This window comes from Myxocyprinus asiaticus, chromosome 1, assembly GCF_019703515.2.
Source record: "Myxocyprinus asiaticus isolate MX2 ecotype Aquarium Trade chromosome 1, UBuf_Myxa_2, whole genome shotgun sequence".
In the NCBI taxonomy this organism is placed as follows: Eukaryota; Metazoa; Chordata; class Actinopteri; order Cypriniformes; family Catostomidae; genus Myxocyprinus; species Myxocyprinus asiaticus.
In genome coordinates, this window is record NC_059344.1 from 7,488,455 (window position 1) to 7,502,518 (window position 14,064).

General features: G+C 41.3%; 2 protein-coding genes across 10 annotated transcripts in view; one reads left to right on the forward strand and one right to left on the reverse strand.

The window, feature by feature from the left end:
* LOC127449012 (myeloid-associated differentiation marker homolog) overlaps positions 1-14,064 on the forward strand; it is a 137,638-nt gene that overhangs the window by 98,262 nt on the left and 25,312 nt on the right. The gene's annotated exons all lie outside the window — the stretch shown is intronic.
* The window catches only part of LOC127448952 (leukotriene B4 receptor 1-like), an 88,726-nt gene that overhangs the window by 27,353 nt on the left and 47,309 nt on the right, over positions 1-14,064 (reverse strand). For all 6 annotated transcript variants that reach the window (XM_051711961.1, XM_051711989.1, XM_051711970.1 and 3 more), the window contains one exon: positions 229-912. In XM_051711961.1, coding sequence (XP_051567921.1) covers positions 229-912 — 684 coding nt within the window. The remainder of the gene's footprint in view (positions 1-228; positions 913-14,064) is intronic.

A 14,064-nucleotide genomic window follows, 5' to 3' on the forward strand; every position in this document is an offset into this window, starting at 1 on the left:
GTAACATTTTCACTCATTATCCATACTTTCAAGTACAATTTCTGAGTACTTTTTACACCCCTGTGCATAAGTATTTACCCCATTTGTCAAATGATCTCAGTATAAATACACTTGCTTCTGTAAGGCTCTAGAATTTGTTTGAGAATCATGAAGACCAAGGAGCTATGAAAACAAGTCTGAAGTCATCAATTGGAATTGGGTTAAAAAGCTTTAGCATTTGTAACTCACATATTGTCGTTTTGAGTGTTTACACTCACACGGAAGACTCTGAGGCTCTTTGGGATTCTCTGCTGTAGTCCGGAAAACTAAAGGGGGCATTGAGAGTCCCAGAGCAAGAACCCACAATACCACCAGCGCCCTCATGACCATCCTTCTTTCTGTTAGGGCACCAGGACGTTTCGGCCACACTATAGCAACAAGTCTGTGCAGACTCATTAGCATTATCAAAAATATTGAAGCATACATGTTGGCACAACAAAGGTAGAAGAGAATTTTGCACAGCGCCAGGCCAAAAATCCAGCTGCGTTTAACTAAATACACAATGAAAAAAGGTGTCAGGAGCATGATGAATCCATCTGCGTAGGCTAGGTTTAGGATCAAGAGGGTTGTGATGGAACGGCGGTGGGCTCGAGCCAGGATGCTCCAGACAATGAAAAGGTTGCCGGGGACACCAAGGAAAAAAACAAGGCCAAGGATCACAGCACCAGTGACTGCTCCACCGCTGTTGCTTATTATTGTGTCGTCAACACTCGCCTTTCCATTGCTGGTGTTCGAGGGAATGTTGATTGACATGTTAAGAGGTTGACTGGGAGAGGAGAGTGGTACAAGGGCAATGGGAGGGGAGGATGGTGGGATTTTTAGGAGAGGATAGGAGACAAGGAAGTCGGTATGGTTCCAGGCCGTCTCAGCAATCTAAATAGAGAAAAAACAAGAAGGTTTTGTTACTAAAACCCTGTTCAGATATACACTGATTTGCAGCTACGAAGCAACTGGAAGTCATTAATTTTTTCACGGGAGTTGGCAATTTGAGGCAACATGAGCAACAGTGATTCTTGGCAATGTGCTGAAGGTGCTTAGTGACACAACAAAGTTTAACATTGTGTAAATAAGCAGCGATGTGATGCGGCAACTACTAATGGAAGTGAAGACAGCACACATGATCCATCTCCTGTGAGATACTATATTCGAGTATAGGCAAACCAGAGAAGTTCATGTTATTTTGGGAGCTTAACCCTCTGATGTAGTGGCTCAAGCACATGATTTCTTTTGAAGATTCACATGTTTCACTTCACAAATAAAATATAAGATGTGCTGTAAAAATGAATACTTTTACTCTGATAAATTTTTCCAGACCTTTTTGTTACTTTCTCGACTGTAAACTGCAAAAAGTAACACAGCTGCAACTGTAAGCTAGAAGTGGCTCCATGGTAGTAATGTTTGATTTGCAAAACAAATAATATTAATCGAATCTTGACCAATGTGACTCTTTTGATTCGGTCAAATCAGTTAGCAATGCGGTCTGAACGATTTGTTGCGTGAATCGCAAATCTAATCCCAGGACAATGCATAATTGGTCACCACTGGGACTGTTATGTAAGCTATAATCTTTGTTTTATTATATAAATTTGGTACGTTTTTGGCTTAAACATTATGGCCCTGATGTACTACAGGTTTCCGTGCATAAAAACGTGCAAACTTGATAGCACATGCAAAAAGGTCAGAGCTGATCTACTAATGTATTTTTCTAAGGATTGCATCTTTCAGATGCGCAAAATATCAAGTATTGGCAATTTTTGCATGTTTCCCTGAAATTAATATGTAATTTGCGCATTATAAAGGGAGGTGTCGATGCAAATGAATTAAACTTGATTTATCAAGCCTGAAAGTCATTTCAGAAATGGAAACTGCGAGTAGGGTTGCCACTTTTGAAGTTGTAAAATACAGGACACTCTCTGTATAGTTGTTGATTTTTAAAAATATATTTTTATTTTTATTTCTTTGATTATCTTCTTTATCTCATGTATACATTTGTACTTGTTTATATGTTTTCTTTTTTGTTTATTTTTTTTATTACTTTATTTTTCTTTATATATACTTCTTGTCTTTAAAGGGGCCATGATATGAGGAATCTAATTTTCCCTGATTTTTTGACATATAAGAGGTCATTGTACTATAAATACATACTGTAAGTTTCAGAACTGAAAACTTCCTACTTAGTAGAAAAATAGCATTTATTTAAAGGTGGAGTAAGTCATTTTAATCCAATACACTTTTTGTCTTCAGCAAGACATCAATGCCTATTTTTCACATTTGGCCCTGCCCACTGGTACTCATGCACTGCTCAGTCACAGGTGAAGAGGAGCGAGGGCCTGTCTGGGAGATTCATCCAACAGGGACTTTCACAGGACACCTTCATGTGTCACCATGTGCCTATGTGGTTTTAAATGTTTTAAATGTTTTTCTACACTAGCTTTGACCATTTGCATTTCATGACGCTTTAAAAAGATGCGATGTCAAGTTTGAGACCGTTATGTTCGTTATGTTTCATTTAGCTGCACTGTTTCTTGCTGTTTTGAAGGCGCCCTGGACTGTTTTTGCTCCCATCTGTGCCAGATTTAATTGTTGGTCTTTTGTAAACATGGACTAAATGGATGTCTTTAATTGTTTCGATGCATTTCCAGCAATGTACACCGCGTTTTAAGAGTGGTACAAGCGCAACTTTTAAAAAGGCTTCTCATTCTGCTGCTGTCACTGACTGGGAGAAACACATGCCATTCTGTGTGTAAACAAAAACGGAAGATGTGAGCTGTCACTCCTGTGAAGACCAGTTTTTCTATTTTAGCCTGTTTAAGCACACAACATCAGCATAGACTGTACAGTATTATGCTTGCGTATTCAGAAAATTTCAGCGTGGATTGTATGTTTTTGGCTCATATCAGAGTGGATTGCTTGTGAACCAGTCACAATATGATTAAAGCTTTGCAAATGAACTGAAAGATACGGCAGTTAAACACTACCAGACCAGTGAGTAACCAGTTTCATTCACAAATGTTTCAAATGTCATGACTGTTTGACAGTTGCTGTGCTTGAGTGAACATTTTGATACATTCAGATGAAATATGTTGGGTGTACATTATGTGTTAACCCTGAAATGTATTTTTATAAATTATAATGTAAAGTTTGTTCATTTTCTTTCGATTGAGATTCAAATATGGCTGTATTTGAGGGACTACACAAAGTTAGCCAACCATAACAGTTGGCATTTACATTGAAGTCTTTAAGGGCCAGAGAGCTGGAAACCGAGCGTTTCAGAAAGAGGGCCAGAGACAGGGTGGAAAATGATCATATATATGACTGTTTTGGTGCAAAAAAACTTTACTGACATTATAAGTGGGCCTCAGGGAAGATAGTAAAATGATAAAAACAGAGTATATCATGACCCCTTTAAGACTCAGTGATTGTATTCATACATTGTTCAATTTGTGTAATTTTGTACATCTAATTGAACATTTATACTGAATCTTCTGTTTTTTTCAATAAAAAAAAATCCAGTTTTAACACAGTGTGTGGACTTTTCAGATGACTCCTTACCACACCCTCCACATTATCAGCATGTTTTAGCACAATGTGTGGACTTTTCAGACGGGCCCTTACACACTGCTGGCAAACTTTCCAATTTGTATCAATATGAAATTAATGATCTGAAATGATTTCACCTAACTGCGAGAGCAAATTAATAGGAATGAAAGGCAGGTATTAATTTTATTCTTGCCGTGCATCATGCAGTGATTGTCGCAAAAAGGAGACTTTGAGAATGCATAGAATGCATGGCTCCAGACTCGAGTCCCGAAATGGGCATGGCGCCACGGGACACATCGCGTGGCCATCATGCCGGTCTGTCACCGTTTTTTCAGCCCTTGGACCGACCTCTCGTTTCTATGAGCAGGTGTTCCTTTAGAACTGGTCTCCAGGCACGTCGTGGTCACGACAGATGCCTCCAAAACGGGCTGGGACGCTGTTTGCAACGGGCACACAGCCGCCGGCCTCTGGACGGGTCCGCGACTGCATTGGCACATCAACTGCCTTGAGTTGTTGACAAGTCTGCTCGCCCTGCGGAGGTTCCGGCAGTTGATCCAGGGCAAGCACGTGTTAGTTCGGACAGACAGCACGGCAACGGTAGCATATGTCAACCGCCAAGGCGGTCTGCGCTCTCGTTGTATGTCACAACTCCTCTGGAGTCAGCAACACTTCAAGTCGCTGCGAGCCACTCACATCCCGGGCAACCTCAACACTACAGCGGACACGCTGTCATGGCAGGTAACCCTCAGGGGAGAGTGGAGACTCCACCCTCAGGTGGTCCAGCTGATTTGGAGTCGATTCGGATGGGCACAGGTGGACCTGTTCGCCTCCCAAGAATCCTTCCACTGCCCGCTCTGGTACGCCCTCACTGAGGCTCCCCTTGGCATAGACGCACTGGCACACAGCTGGCCCCCTGGCCTACGCAAATATGCGTTTCCCCCAGTGAGCCTGCTTGCACAGATCAGAGAGGGCGAGGAGCAGGTCGTCCTGGTAGCACCCTACTGGCCCACCCAGACGTGGTTCTCGAACCTCACGCTCCTCGTGACAGCTCCCCCCTGGCAAATTCCCCTGAGGAAGGACCTTCTTTCTCAGGGACGGGGCACCATCTGGCACCCGTGACCAGACCTCTGGAATCTCCATGTCTGGCCCCTGGACGGGACGCGGAAGACCTAAGCGGTCTACCACCCGCGGTGGTAGACACGATCACTCAGGCTACGGCCCCCTCTACGGCGCCTTTAAGTGGCGTCTTCCCGACACGGGAACCTTCGCTAAGTGGTGTTCTTCCCGACACGAAGACCCCCAGAGATGCGCAGTCAGATCAGTTCTTTCCTTCCTGCAGGAGAGGTTGGAAGGGAGGCTGTCCCCTTCCACCTTGAAGGTGTACATTGCTGCTATAGCAGCACACCACGATGCAGTCGACGGTAAGTCCTTAGGGAAGCACGACCTGATCATCAGGTTCCTAAGAGGCTCCAGGAGGCTGAATCCCTCCAGACCATGCCTCGTTCCCTCATGGGGCCTCTCTGTAGTTCTTCAGGGTCTACAGAGAGCCCCCTTTGAGCCTTTGCAGTCAGGGCACTCTCCTTGAAGACTGCCCTCCTGACTGCGCTCACTTCCATCAAGAGGGTAGATTTACATTTACATTTATGCATTTGGCTGACACTTTTATCCAAAGCGACTTACAGTGCCCTGACAGGGACAATCCCCCTGGAGCAACCCGGAGTTAACTGCCTTGCTCAAGGACACAATGGTGGTGGCTGTGGGGATTGAACCAACAACCTTACATTTACCAGTTCAGTGCTTTAGTCCACTACACCACCACCACTCCGACCTGCAAGCGTTCTCTGTCAGCGAAACGTGCCTGGAGTTCGGTCCGGGTTACACTCACGTGATCCTGAGACCCCGACCGGGTTATGTGCCCAAGGTTCCCACCACCCCTTTTAGGGACCAGGTGGTGAACCTGCAAGCGCTGCCCCAGGAGGAGGCAGACCCAGCCATGTCGTTGCTGTGTCCGGTGCACGCTTTACGCATCTATTTGGATCGCACATAGACCTTTAGAATCTCTGAGCAGCTCTTTGTCTGCTTTGGTGCACAGTGGAAAGGAAGCGCTGTCTCCAAACAAAGGATCGCCCACTGGCTCATTGACACCATAACTATGGCATATCTCACCCAGGACATGCTGCCCCCGGTAGGGCTACGAGCCCATTCTACTAGGGGTGTAGCAGCTTCCTGGGTCCTGGCCAGAGGTGCCTCTGTAACAGACATTTGCAGAGCAGCAGGCTGGGCAACACCCAACACCTTTGCAAGGTTCTACAACCTCCGGGTGGAACCGGTTTCATCCCAGGTAGTGGCACGCAACACAAACGGATAAGCCCGGGATAGCTGGCCGGGTGTATCGCTTGCACATAGCACCTTCCACTTCCTTTTTGAGCTGAAGACATGTGCCATTAATTCCAGTAGTGTTCACAAACTTTGTTCCCTGGTTGACTTCCTCCGAGCCCTGTGGCAGTCGAGTTTTCGGAGAGACCCGCTGCAGGCCCAGTACACGTGCTAACTAAGAGTCCTGTTCTGGGGTAGGTGCTCCGCATATGGCGGTTCCCTTTAAGGCTAACCCCATGCGATATATATCTTCCGCTAGTTCGTTTCCCTGTTGGCAAACTGCATCTTCCTAGGGCAGAACCCCTCTGCCCCAGTCTCCATGTTTGTAGTAACTCCTCCCCTATTGGGTAGGATCTACCTTGAAGACTCTCCACATGGTCGGAAAGACCATGTGACGTATTCTTCCACTTAAATATCCCCCCCTCTCTTTGGGCGAGGTGTGGTCTCCGTGATGTCTTCCCCTTGGGAGGGACACCCCCAGACTAGACCTGGCGGCCCAGTCGGATAATCCCCCTTCTTTTTCAGGGAGTGGAAAAAGAGAAGGGGAAAAGAGGCCACGACTGGGTTAAGCCTGTCTCTATCTTTTGGGTAGTCAACTTGTCCCCAAAGGGCTGTTTGACACTCATAACTATCTTGGGGGAGGTTACGTGTCAACCTGGTGTGCTGGCTATGAGGCACACAGTAGTCTGCCCACCACACATCGCCAGTTCACGTAACACAGTTCAGCCAATTGTGGCATTTCGTATAGGGACCCCTAGTGTCACTACATCGACACAACGTCGAGTGAGTGAAAGATAGGGAACGTCATGGTTACTTGTGTAACTTCCGTTCCCTGATGGAGGGAACGAGATGTTGTGTCCCTCCTGCCACAACGCTGAACTACCTGCTGAAATGGCCGGACATTATATCGGCTCCTCAGCATAAAACCTGAATGAGTGGTTGCATACCAGCTCCTTTTATACCCGTATGTCTGGAGGAGTGGCATGCAAATACTACTCGCCAATTTTCATTGGCCTTTTATCAAAGACCAGAGGTGTCTCGGGCTCCCAAGAGTGACCCCTAGTGTCACTACGTCGACACAGTGTCTCATTCCCTCCATCAGGGAACGGAGGTTACAAAAGTAACCATGACGTTCTGAGGTGGAAGAATGCTGTTCTACAAACAATGAAAATGTGATTTTCAAAGGACAAATTGCTGTTAAATATAACACCCAACTTCTGTATAAGAAGACGTAACAATACATCTATCGAGAGTCAAATTATTTTCTAGCATCTTTTTTTTAGAGGCTTTTAGTCCAGTAATTAGTACCTCTATTTGGTAAAAAAAAACAAAAACATATTTCTAACCATCCTATTTTTGATATCATTGATACACTCTGCTAACTTTGAGAATTTGGGAATTTTGTTGGTTTTAGAGGAAATATAAAGTTAGGGTTCGTCAGCATAACAGTGAAAATGAATTCCATGGTTCCTGATAATGTCTCCCAGGGGAATCATATACAAAGAAGAAAGCAGACGCCCTAAAACTGATCTCTGTGGCACTCCATACTTAACTTTAGCTTGTAGCAGTCAGATAAATAGGACCTAAACCAAGCTAATGCCTGTCCACAAATGCCAGCATCCAAGCTGTAATAATTTAATTTACAATAAGTGTTTGAGATGAAAGCGATCTAATGTGTAGTAGTAGTAACTTTATAAGATGTTTATCTTAATTTTTTGTAATTTTCCATTTTGACATCAATCATTATTTTACTAAATGACTAAATGAGGGTTTTGTGTTTGGTAGTTCAGGGAACAGACAGTCTCTATATCAGGGGTGTCCAAACTTTTTCTACTGGGGGCCAGATGCAAAAAGAAATAAGGTATCGCGGGCCGCATCATTTTAATAATGATAATAAAAAAAGACTTGCCATATTGCATCATCTTTATATTGTATGCTTAATATTATGCTAGTTTTAATCACATTTTGTTATAATAAAGGATGTTTCTCTCATCAAGAATGCTTGTAATAGAACAGTGATGCAGGGTCAGAAATTATGGGGGGATTAAGTGACAAAATTAGTTTCAATATGTGGTGGCAAAAAATGCCTTGGTTTCTGTTTTTATATATACACTGGCGGCCAAAAGTTTGGAATAATATACAGATTTTGCTGTTTTGGAAGGAAATTGGTACTTTAATTCACCAAAGCGACATTTAACTGATTACGAAAGTATGTTCAGGAAATTACTGATGTAAAAACAGCACCATCACTATTTGAAAAAAGAAATTTTTTATAAAATCTAGACAGGCCCCATTTCCAGCAGCCATCACTCCAACACCTTATCCTTGAGAAATCATGCTAAATTGCTAATTTGGTACTAGAAAATCACTTGCCATTATATCAAACACAGTTGAAAGCTATATGGTTCGTTAAATGAAGCTTAACATTGTCTATGTGTTTGTTTTTGAGTAGCCACAGTATGCAATATACTGGCAGGTCTTAAGGTCAATATTAGGTCAACAATGGCAAAAAAGAAAAGGCTTTCTCTAGAAACACATCAGTCAATCATTGTTTTGAGGAATGAAGGCTATACAATGCTTGAAAGATTTCATACCAAGGTGTACAAAGACAAAGAGCAACTGGCTCTAACAAGGACATAAAGAGATGTGTAAGGCCCAGATGTACAACTAAACAAGAGGATAAGTACATCAGAGTCTCTAGTGAAATAGAAGCCTCACATGTCCTCAGCTGACAGCTTCATTGAATTCTACCCACTCACCACCAGTTTCATGTACAACAGTAAAGAGAAGACTTGGATGCATGCCTTATAGGAAGAAATGCAAAGAAAAAAGCCACTTTTGAAACAGAAAAGGTTAGAGTGGGCAAAGAAACACAGACATTGGGCAACAGATAATTGGAAAAAAGTGTTATGGATCTTAACCCCACTGAGCTTTTGTGGGATCAGCTAGACCGTAAGGTGCTTGAGAAGTGCCCGACAAGACAGCCACATCTATGGCAAGTGCTACAGGAAGCGTTGGGTGAAATGTCACCTGAGTATCTGGACAAACTGACAGCTAGAATGCCAAGGATCTGCAAAGCTGTCATTGCTACATGTGGAGGATTTTTTGATGAGAACTCTTTGAAGTAGTTTAAGAAGTTCTGAACATTTGTTTAAAATTGTAATAGTAATTTTTCACGTTAATAATATCCTGACTATACATTGTGATCAGTTGAATGCCACTTTGGTGAATAAATGTACATATTTCTTTCCATAAGAGCAAAATCTGTACATTATTCCAAACATTTGGCCATCAGTATATATATATATATATATATATATATATATATATATATATATATATATATATATATATATATATATATATATATATATATATACTCCTCCTCATGGACTGGATCTTGCTGTGAGATGCTACCCCCACTCTTCCACCAAGGCACTTGCAAGTTCCCGGACATTTCTGGGAGGAATGGCCCTAGCCCTCACATTCCGATCCAACTGGTCCCAGACGTGTTCAATGGGATTGAGATCCGGGCTCTGTGCTGGCCATGGCAGAACACTGACATTCCTGTCTTTCTTTTAGAGAAATATACTCTTTTCGAAAAATATACTCTCTTTTTTTTTCTGCCGAAGCGCCCAGGGGCGTTCTCTGCAGTGCACCAGTGCAGAGGAGGGAGAAGCCACTGAAATGCGCCGTCAGATCCAGCGGAGGTGAATGAACAGTCAGCTCAGTAAACATCGACCGTTCGGCTTCGGAGAGAAAACCTGAATGAGTGGTTGCATACCAGCTCCTTTTATACCCATATGTCCGGGGGAGTGGTATGCAAATACCACTCGCCAATTTTCACTGGCCTTTTATCAAACACCAGAGGTGTCTCGAGCTCCCAAGAGTGACCCCTAGTGTCACTACATCGACACAACGTCGAGTGAGTGACAGATAGGGAAAGGGACATTTCTTTTTTTACTGAATTTCTATATATATGATATAGTTCTTAAAATTCTATTAAAGAGAAGCATTACACATTATGAAATAAAATATGTTTTGGATAAAAGAATGACACTGTACATTTTTATATTTTTGGAAAAAATGCCCTCATAAACATAAAAAATGCCCCATAAAATTTAATCCAGTGGGCAATTCATCAAAAGTTAATTTCTGACACTGCAGTAATGTAACATTTTAATACGAATCATTATACTGGGTAAGAGCTTGTTACTTTCAATGCCCTTGGATTTTGTGTTTTTATTATTTTGACATCTATTCTGTATCACTGTAAAGCACGAGCAGTTACTGAGCAGTGCTGGGTCGCATCACAATAATCAGAATAAGTTACATTTTCCTGCTATGATGTGATTAAATGTATTACTCTTTAATTATTAGCAATTCAATCATTGTTTCTGTTCTTTTGTTACTTGTGTTACAAATATGATTACATTTTTTATTTTAATTTGATCAAAATTATTGTGCTCTTTTTTTATTTGGTTGATACGCAAGTGCGAATTGAGCGCACACAGGCAGAGATGCGCAAGTGTTTTGAGAGCTCCCTCTTATGTCCCAACTCTCAAATGGTGCTGAGAAATCCGTGAATCATTTTCATGTTTCAATGAAACATCAGAACGAACCAAATCAATACAATTAATTAAAATTCCCAGTGCTACAGAGGACATTCTTGGAAAATGTGCTCGGCTTGCTGCGTGCTCTCAATAAACTCTGTGCAGCTACTCATGCTGCACAACTGTAGCTCTACTCAAATGTATGATGTGTGGGATCCAGACAGTTTATCGAGAATGAGTACATAAGCAAAGTATTTAAACTATAAGGTTAATATCCTTTCACAAATGTATAATTCATTTTGCGTGGTGTTTCATCTGTGTAAATCTGGAGGATTCCAAACTCCTGAACTCTCCCAATGGATGAAGCTGTTGGCAACTAAAGAGAACGCACTAGTGGAGATGATGTGCTGTGATATGAGGCTGTACGTGATAGCGACACTCAGTGTTCAGAATATGAATATATATATATATATATATATCATTTCTCAATAGCAGGCCAAATTCTGTTCTATTTCTAAAATCACAACATCAAAGCAGTTGGCTGTCCGTAGATGGCCTGTGGGATGTAGTTTGGACACCCCTGCTCTATAGTATGTCTAGATGACATAGTCTTTATGTGTTGTTGGTTATGTGATCTATGTGACTTCTTAAAGGTGCACTCAGTAATTTTTTCCTCATTAAAAAGTTTAACTTCTAAAGACATGTATTGTTATTTTGCGATATATGTAGGAAATCATGACCACTCACATTAAAATGAAGACTCCAGTCATATCAGTAACCTTATAAAAGCTGTTTTATTCTAAATGGAGAGGGTCCGCACATGTTAGAATCACATGACCAGCTGACAGGGTTGGGAGGGTTACTTTTGAAATGTATTTCACTACAGATTACAGAATACATGCTGTAAAATGTAATTTGTAACGTATTCTATTAGATTACTCAAGGTCAGTAACATATTCTAAATACTTTGGATTACTTCTTCAGCACTGGTAGATTTTTTTAACTTGTTTTGACTATAAAAACTCTGCCAGGACAGTAAGACAAAATACACATGTAAAAAATAAATTCTCTGAAAAATATCTTATGCAGTGTTGTTTCTAAAACAAGATAAATCAAAATGATCTTGTTTTAAGGATTTTTAGATATTTTTACAGGAAAACAATACAAAAATTATTATCAAGAATACGATTTTTGCCCTAATGTCAAAGGTCTTACTAGAAAAAAGAAATTATGATCCATGTGAATTTTCTTGATAAAAAAATATGATCGTGCCTGGTAACGTGCATGTAAAATGGCTAGAAATAGCATTTTAGCTTAGTGTAAAGCTGACAATTTTCACAAGGTTTATTTCTATTTCTTCTGCTCCAAACTTACTTCAAACTTACTTCTCTGTTTGCTCGTATGAATGTAACACATCATAAGAAAGTGTTTCACCGCTGTTCAAATGCACTTTGGATCGTATCATTTATATGGATAAATGTTTTCCATCTGAAAGGACTAAATATTAAATGAAACAAATTTCAATAAAATGCAAAGTAATCTCTTCAGTAATCAAAATACTTTTTGAATGTAATTGTATTCTAATTACCAATGATTTAAACTGTAATTGTAGTGGAATACAGTTTTGTATTTTTAATACGTAATCCCGTTACATGTATTCCGTTACTCCCCAACTCTGCCAGCCGAACACTACTCGCTTAATCTCAGTAACCATCCTGTTATTTGAACATTTTACTCAGTGATTAAAGTAATTATGGCTGAACTGTGAATACTACATTTCTACAATGGCATCTGAAATGGAAAACTATTGATTTTAAATGCATCCAAGCTGCTATGTGTCAGTGTAAGTCCAAGATGACACAAAGACATAAGTTACTTAGTGCACCTTTAAGGCAGCTAGCAGACCGTCAGTTTAGCCAGTCTGTCTGCTTCCTGACCTGGGCCCCGGAGGACCCCTGGAGGGATGGAGACTGTCTCTCTTTAGCAGGTCAGGTCTACCTTAAAAACTCATTCAATTGTCTATGAAGCCCATGCTATTCTCCGGACACCCAACTTAGACATCCAGCCATTCAGTAACAATAATCTACTATAAAGCTTGTCACTGTGACAAGCAGGGAGGGGGCCAGAGCATATTACAATGTCTGACATTGTTTTTGCAGGTTCTTTAACATTATCTTTAGTGATCTCCGGCTGGCGAATCTAGACATCATTAGTGCTGGCATGAATAATAATCTTATAAAATCTATGTTTAGCATTAGCCAGCAATTGTACATTTTATCTGATGTCAGGCACCCCAGGTCCCGTGACACATTTGACTAAATTGGCTGGAGTCTATTTCCACATTCCTTAAAACAGAATCTCTTATAACCTTGGTGCCTTCAACAGGATTCTCAGTGTGTGCGTCACTGAGTGGGGAGAACCTGTTGTAAACTTTAACAGGAATGGGAGTGTGGGTTCACTTTTGCTTTTTTGCGGTATGCTACCGAGCCATCACCTAATCACCCTGCTGCAGGGACTCTACTGCTGGAACCGATGTGTGTGTATTGCTCACTGTACTGGCTGCATCCGAAACAATATCTAGCTGCTTTTTTTCCTCACTGACCTCCAATAGCGTTCAGATGCATGACTCTAACTCATTAATCTTCTCTGTCAGCCTAACTTTTTCACTACATTTTATCACAAGTGAATTCTCACAGCTGATGGATGAAGTTATAGTAAACATGGCATGCAGTGCTAGTAGCAATAACGTGTTAAAGCCATGACTTACCACAGTTTTTTGTTGCACAGGAGTTGTGGTTCCTGAGAAGCAGTGGTCTGAGATCAATGCAATAATCCATGTAAAAAATGCAGAGTTAAAAAACTATGCACGCTGTAAAATCGCGATAAAAGTAGAAAAAGAAAAGGGGGGTGTTGTGTATTTTTTTTGTATCTTTGCCTGACTATTGAGTTTCCCTTGCCTGATTCACTGGAAGTTTGAAACTGTTTAATAAACTGAGTTACTTATATTCAATATGTCTGAGTCCAATGAACCTGACCCCTTACAGCAATGCAAATCACAGCAATGCACCTCATTGACCTCTGCCAGCATCATCTTGGTCATAGGATGGACTACACTCTCTTAGAATGGAATACATAGGCAATACATTAATACCAACTGAATCCTTCATCAGTCAAATAACAAGGGACACGGCATTTATGTGCACTTCCACAGTTAATTCAGGATTAGATTTCAAAGAAGTTTAGTCATTAATCTTACAGTTCATACAAAAACCCTTTTGTGTAAACAATGGCCAACAACATCTACTGCATTTTCTCACATAAAACAAGACCTGTACTACACATAGATAGCTAATATTGCCATTATATTCATGCTGTTTAGCCAGAGGGGAACAGCCCTCTATTTTTCTCCATTTCAATCATGCCAACTCTCTGAAAGATTTAGCATGTGATTGGTTCAACATGTCACATGTGAGCAAGCCAATTGGCAAACAGGTAACAATTCAAAGAACCTATCAGCTTGCACCACAGGGTTGCATGGCTGAAATTTGGTCATTTC